The sequence below is a fragment of the Oculina patagonica genome, unplaced genomic scaffold (assembly GCF_052425735.1).
Source record: "Oculina patagonica isolate OP01 unplaced genomic scaffold, crgOcupat unplaced1066, whole genome shotgun sequence".
NCBI lineage: Eukaryota > Metazoa > Cnidaria > Anthozoa > Scleractinia > Oculinidae > Oculina > Oculina patagonica.
In genome coordinates, this window is record NW_027557046.1 from 1 (window position 1) to 7,129 (window position 7,129).

The window sequence follows — 7,129 nt, forward strand, 5'->3', positions numbered from 1 at the left end:
TTTGATACGGGGAGGCCCCAGGGGGGGGGGGGGGGTACTCCGGCTTGTAAATGACGGGGATGATCGAATGGAGGCAAAACTCAGGACCCCAAAAAATCCCTAAGTCTTCCGACATTACCCAAAAAAATCCCTAGACCGAAATAACCGCCAAAAAAATCCCTTGTCAAATTACCCCTAAATTGCCAGGAGGGGAAATAACGTAACACAAAGAACACTCGTTTTGTTTATTCATCATACCATAAATTCGCCAAAGCCGCGCCACAGCACTTCCCAAATTCGTTTTTAATACCCCAAAAAAATCCCCTATCTAAATCAAGTCACCCAAAAAAATACTTGCCAAATTTTCCAACCCAAAAAAATCCCGGAATCAAAAATTTCAAACCCAAAAAAATCCTTCGATCATCCCCGTCATTAACAAGCCGGAGTACCCCCCCTGGGGGGGGCTTCACCTAGCCTGCCAGCAGGCTCTCTATTCGGGGGCAACGTGAATATTGAACTCTTCGAGCGCCAAAGGCGCGATCCCGCGATTGCCGAAGGCGCGAGTCGGCGAGCGAAGCGAGCCCGCGATCAAAATTGAACTCTTCGAGCGCCGAAGGCTGCCCCCGAATAAAGAGCATGCTCGCAGGCTAGGCTTCACCCCGAAGTCTAAACCATTACCCATCATGTTAAAGTGTCGTGGTTTTATTGTTGTACCTTTTAGGGTGTGGGAGGCGCGGTGGCCTAACGGTTAGCACGCTGAAGTCCGAATTTAGCGGTCCGGGGTTCCAGCCCTGGACGGGGTCACTGTGTAGTGTTCTTGGACAAGACGCTTTAGTCTCATGGTGCCACTCTTCACCCAGGTGTATAAATGGGTACCGGCGAATTTACTGCTGGGGGGTAACCCTGCGATGGACTACTTCACCTTTTCCTATCTTTTAGGGGGTACAGAGTACCTTGAGGAAAAAGTAGAAAAAATACAAGACATAAACTTTATGAGGTTTTGCAAAAACATAAATTTGAACCACGTCCATAAAACGAGCTTCTGGTACCTTTTAGCCGTTTAGGGGTTTCCTTCTAGCCTGTGGGAGGCGCGGTGGCCAAATGGTTAGCGCGCTCGGCTCCGAGTCGAACGGCCCGGGTTCGAGACCTGGCCGGGGCGCTGCGTTGTGTTCTTGGGGAAGACACTTTACTCTCACAGTGCCTCTCTCCACCCAGGTGTATTAATGGGTACCGGCGAACTTACTGCTGGGGGGTAACCCTGCGATGGACTAGCATCCCATCTAGGGGGAGTAGCAATACTCCTAGTCGCTTAATGCTACAGAAACCGGGATAAGCTCCGGCTGTATGGGCCACTTAGGCTCGGACACAGACTTTACCTTTTTTACCTTCTAGCCTGTGAACAGCCGTCCACAAAGTACCATTTATACGAGGTTGCCCTCTTTGGGGTGGATTATACCCAACATAGTTAAAAAACGAACAATGAATCACTAATTTGTCAAAACCAAAGTACAAAAGCAAAAAGTACCAGATGAATACTATACGTTTGTTTATTTACAGGTAGGTGTAATTTGTATAGCATACATAGAGTATTGGTTCACACTACGCAAACAATATTTTGACCAATCCTGAAGCGAGAAAAAAGTATCAACTTTTGGAAATAAGCTGTATCTGATCTAGTGAGACCATTTACGTACCGGAGAGACACGTTTGACTTTGTGATCGGCAGATTCACTTAAAAAAGCGCCACCTTGGCGTGACAAAAAAGCTTCAAAATGGCGTCAACTAGCGTGACAGAATCGCCTCAAAAATACCTTTACATAGTGTGAAAGAAACGCTTTAAAATAACGTCATGACCGCGACACAATTGCCCCAAAGTAGCGTGATAGAATTCCATTCAAACAACGTGACGCATATCTACTACCCTTCATCTGAATTCGAATCTGAGTCCTCGTTGTCACCCTCATCAGATTCATCAAAGAAGTCCGCGTGACTTATTTCCAGTTCATGATCAGTTATGTTCGACACTTTCTTATCTTTTCTCTTGGTTTGTTGTTCTTCTCGGTTCCAGTCCTTCATCTTCGCACCCATCATGAAGTCATCCCGTAAAATATTCCACGATGAATTATCCGTTGCACTGCGGTCGTTTGCCTGAAACAGCAGAAAGAAAGAAACACTGAGACTGGAACTTCACAAAAGAAGTGAATAAAAATAGTACTGAGAGACTCTTTAATTGCAAAAATCGTTCCAAAGAGATCTACGGAAACGAAAGGCTCAGAAAAATTCATGTTGATGACGTAGTTCTGCTGAGATCCGTGAAGTGCCTCTGATTAATTGTTGCTCGGTAATGAATTTTGCGCCGAAGTCAGAACCAATCAGAGACGCTATACACGTATGAATTTTTAAAAATTGAACGATTTCAGTTCAGAGCTCGCGCGAACTCGTATACTAACGGCTGATAGATACTGGTAGAATTCTACTAATATGCAAAAGCGTTGCGAGAGAAGTTGAGAGGTGTCTAATAATATTACCACCCTGCCATTACGAGACAGATTTACGGAAATGCGCCTTGAAATGAACAAGGCAAACAAAAGTTTTTACACTCGCTTATTCATCTCTACCTACGATAACGCAGCTCTAATGGAAAAATCTTTCTGAATAATGGTAATTACCTCCGTTTTCTCTTCCTTGTTAATTTCCTGAGTCCGATCTTTGTCTGAACTACTTTTTAGCATGTCAAGGAAAGCAGACTTCGACATTGATTCCACAACTACAGAAAACAAAATGCATAAAACGTAAGCATAAATTTCAATATGTTCAACACGTTTATTGGTAAAGATAATAAATAGACATAACAACATTTTTCCTTTCTTCTTTTTGAAACGAAAAAGACTTTGTTAGCAATTCACCAATCAGGAGAACTCACTACAATTCTGACATACGTCAGTATTGCATCATAAAATCACGTGATGCTGCTTAGCAACGCCACTTCCAAAAACTGTGAGCTCAGTCAAAATTCGACTTATAGCGTAATCAACCTCGATCCCAGGCTCTCTCTCATAGATTGGAGAATACTGTCGACTAACATATAGTACTTTGTCAAATAATGAATTCCTGCCGAACTTGTTTCTTGTTATGTCTCACCTTTTGACTTTTTCGCTTCAGTAGGAGCTGACTGCAGTTTACTTTCCATTTCCTTTTGATGTTTGCTGACGGCATTGAACAGTTTTACAACTGAAATTAGATGTGGACAACTAGTTAAATAACACACAGAGATCAGCGGAAACTTATAACTGAGCAACATCAATCAGAGACACTACACTGATCTCTGTAGAGCTACGTCATCAGTATGGAATTTTTAGGGTTGTATCCCAGATGTTAAATGTGGGTGATTAGGTTTTTTTTAAATAATGCAGTTTATTTATTAGTACTGACATTACAATACATTACATTATTATATGGCTACAATAGTACGCGCGCTCTGATTGGCTGCTGAGCGGGCATTATTTTCTTGTAATGACCGGGCATTATGAAAAATTTTCTTGGCTCGGCGGTTTTTACATGGTTTTTTGAGTTGTGAGTAAAAGCTACTAGCGCAATTGCGAGAACGACAATAAATACCGACAAAATGTAACTATCTTTTCAACAACTGAAAGAAAAATATTAGCATACCGATACTTCTTTAGTATGAGCGACGAAGAGAGCCACAGAGAGCGAGAGCGAGTTTCACCTCGGTGTTTTTTAAATATTTCAGTTTAGAATAGCGCTAAAAGGCCATATAATAAATAACTTATTAACCTCGTCCGTTCAGTCATTACAGGGCAATCTCAGACCTCGGCCTTGATGTATTGACCTCGCTATCGCTCGGTCAATACATTAAGGCCTCGGTCTGAGATTCCCCTGTAATGACCTCACTCTCGGTTAATAAGTAGTATATACATAGCTTACTTACAATTACAATACATTACAATACATAGCTTACTTACAATTACAATACATTACAATACATAGCTTACTTACAATTACAATACATTACTAACAATACATAGCTTACTTACAGAACATAATTTACGTGCAGAAAATAAATAAAAAAGAAGATAATACAGTGAACAGGAAACCTGGCTGCTTTAAGGTGTTCCTCAGTATTGCATTGCGTATCCCTACTGTGCATAATTTTACGCATGATTAGCGCACACATTAACAAATGGTGACTTTCTCTTTATGGCTTGACCTCGCCAGTGAATTAAATCGTAAGAAACAAGAATAAGAAACAATCGTTGGCAATGTGAATTTTGCAAGCAAATTATTGTGACTATAATCATGGTGATATTATAAGGATTTATTGAGTGTAAAGAAGGTGCTGTTGCTCCTAAACAAGCATGGGCACCCCCAATTTTATTTCAAAAATTAAGCTGCTATAACATAAACAATCAATAGGCAAAGATTAACAAAAATCTCAGTGCAGGTTCTATTTCAGTGGGATGCGTCTCCAACTTTTTACTTGTTCTTGGTTTTGTGAAACTGATGAGATACAGTTCTAACCACTGATCGTAATGGCCACCTTTTGTGTAAGGTTCAGCATGTTGCACTTATGAAATCATACAATTTCATAAAAAAAATTAAGCAAACAAATAACAAATAATACAGGGTTACCTCCTCTTGTTGCTATTCTCGCTAAATTCTTTTCGTAATCCATTGTTGAACCATCAGGTTTGACATGGTCTTTCTCAAGCATGGCATGGCGTTCTTGGCTTTTTAGCTTAGAACAGAAGAAGCAAAAACCATGACACACCGTAAAATTTCAGTTTTAAGCCCTGGGGTTTTACAACTTTGTAAGGGTTTTGGTAGGCTTATATCTGGAAGGGGGTGGTGGTGGTGGGGGAGCTTACAAGTGCAAAAAAAAAAAAAAACGTTTCAAAACAAGCCATGGCAGTGTTGATCGAAATACGTTTTTAAGTTAACAAGTCATAATAAAGCAACATTTAGCCCAGTTCAGTACTGTTATCCTGAAGAGGGGGGGGAGGCAGGACACATATATCCAGTGGGGGTGCTTATATCGGGGGGGGGGGCTTATAACCAGATGTATTTTTTTGTTTCCAGGTAGATGGGCCTATAACCGGGGAGGGGGGGGGTATAAGCAGGGGGGCTTATAACTGGAATTTTATGGTATACCTCATAGCCCTGCAAAAGATTAAACTTGACAAAATTTGCAACTTTGGAAGTATTACCTTTTTGAGGCTATTTCCTCCTTCCTCTCAGCTCTTCTTTTTTCCACTTTTTTGTACTTTGCTAACACAGGAGGCTACAAAACAAGAAAAAAATTAAATAATAATAATAATAATTAAAAAAAGCATTGATTGGGAATTGGCTTTTTTGCTGAGATATACTGGCCACATTGTATAGCCACCACAAGAAGCGTAAAAACAATTTTTTGTATTTTTCCAGCCTTATGTAGCAAACAAACAAAAACTTCAACATCCCTCCATCCCCCTTGCCACCTCTGCTTACCACAGCATTTGACTGGTTGGTGTGTCCAGGGGGACTGGAATTTGAAATCGGTAGTTGCTATTGGGTAATGGGGAATTTGAAAAAAAAGGGCAAATACCTGGGGATTGCCCAGGGGTGGATGCTAAACTTTTGATTTGATCAGTACATTACAAATGGGTGGTGTGGTGGCCTTATCAGTGGTATATCGGACTCTAGAATAAAGCATTTTTGGACTAGATGTACAATGGGAAGGCACAGTGACAAAAAGTGGACTAGACACTTTTAATAACTCTTCTCTTCACCCTGGAGTATATATGATGGGTACTGGAGTAAACCCTTATTACCTTACAAAATGGGGGGCAGGAGGGGAGGTGGGACCCCAGGGGGGTATTCCGTATTGTAAATGACGGGGATGATCGAATGGAGGCAAAACTCAGGACCCAAAAAAATCCCTATGTCTTCCGACATTACCCTAAAAAATCCCCCAAAAAATCCCTTGTCAAATTACCCCTAAATTGCCAGGAGGGGCAATAATATAACACAAAGAAAACCATAAAAAATTGAACGCTCGTGTTTGTTTATTCATCATACCATAAATACGCCTTGAGGCACTTACTAGGTACGTTTTTAATACCCCAAAAAATCCCCTATTTAAATCAAGTCACCCAAAAAAATACTTGCCAAATTTTCCAACCCAAAAAAATCCCGGAATCGAAAATTTCAAACCCCAAAAAATCCTTTGATCATCCCCGTCATTTACAAGCCGGAGTACCCCCCCCCCCTGGGGTGGGACCCTGTGGTAAACTACCAAACTACAGGGCTGCAAATAATTTCTTTAACTTGAAAGGACATATGTCCTACTAAGACACCATCTTGGTTGGACAAAACAAAATTGTGGTCGGACAGATTTTTATTCATCGTTGCCGTAAAATGATTTATGATCAAAAAATTGTCTGGACATCATGTCTGACCACAATTGGGATTTCGTCGGCCATGGGCAAATTTTGGTTGGCCAATGTTGGATGACGATGTTGGCATTCTGGAAATGGTACGAAACCAGGGTAAGCTCTGCCAATATAGGCCACTACTATAGAGGCCATTTCTAGGAGACAGCATGCCTCACATTTCATTTATATCCCCTGGTACAGTGGCTTTAATTGTTCTGTCTGATAAAAAGGTGAAATGGGAGTCACCCATTACCTGCCAACCCCCAGAGTACAAAAATCTGGAGATGTCTACAATGTAGAAATCTTTGCATTGTAAGGATATCATTTAAGACAATGTATGAATACTCTCCAAAAATCAGACAAGGAGATTTGATGAAAAACTTGGAGACTCACGGGAAAACCTGGAGAGTTGTCAGGTATGGTCACCATTTCACTGTCGATTTCTTACAAGTGCATTTTACCAGAGGGGGGGGGGGGAAGCAACGTCCCATACATTCTCTTATATGAAATCTGAGTGATGCTCTCACAACTTGTAAAGCAATCATCGGGGTGGTAGTCAGCAGATGTCTCTAAGGCGCATGAGCAGCTCCTTTCTTTGTGAACTTGCCAAAACAATAACAACATGGGACCAGTGGGAGAGGTCGATTATTTTTTTATAGTAGTGAAAAAAAATGATTTTCTAAGTTTTGTCTTTAAAGCAGCGAAAATTTCTCCGGAAA

The 7,129-nt window shown here is 41.1% G+C and overlaps 1 protein-coding gene across 1 annotated transcript; it reads right to left on the reverse strand.

Annotated features, from left to right (window-relative positions):
* Positions 1–1,064: 1,064 nt before the first annotated feature.
* Positions 1,065–4,750, reverse strand: LOC144639568 (RRP15-like protein). The gene is made up of 4 exons (XM_078498855.1): positions 4,630–4,750; positions 3,121–3,210; positions 2,649–2,746; positions 1,065–2,127 (listed from the first exon to the last, which is right to left on the reverse strand). Exons 1-4 carry the CDS (start codon positions 4,709–4,711, stop codon positions 1,897–1,899), a joined length of 501 nt encoding a protein of 166 aa, XP_078354981.1. The 5' UTR covers positions 4,712–4,750; the 3' UTR covers positions 1,065–1,896.
* Between the last annotated feature and the right edge of the window lie 2,379 nt (positions 4,751–7,129).

Coding starts and splice junctions, on each gene's coding strand:
- LOC144639568 (XM_078498855.1), bottom strand. CDS start 4,711: ATGCTTGAGAAAGACCATGTCAAACCTGATGGTTCAACAATGGATTAC. Junction 2,747..3,120: donor TGAAGCGAAAAAGTCAAAAG/GTGAGACATAAC, acceptor TGTTTTCTGTAG/TTGTGGAATCAATGTCGAAG. Junction 2,128..2,648: donor ACAAGGAAGAGAAAACGGAG/GTAATTACCATT, acceptor CTGCTGTTTCAG/GCAAACGACCGCAGTGCAAC.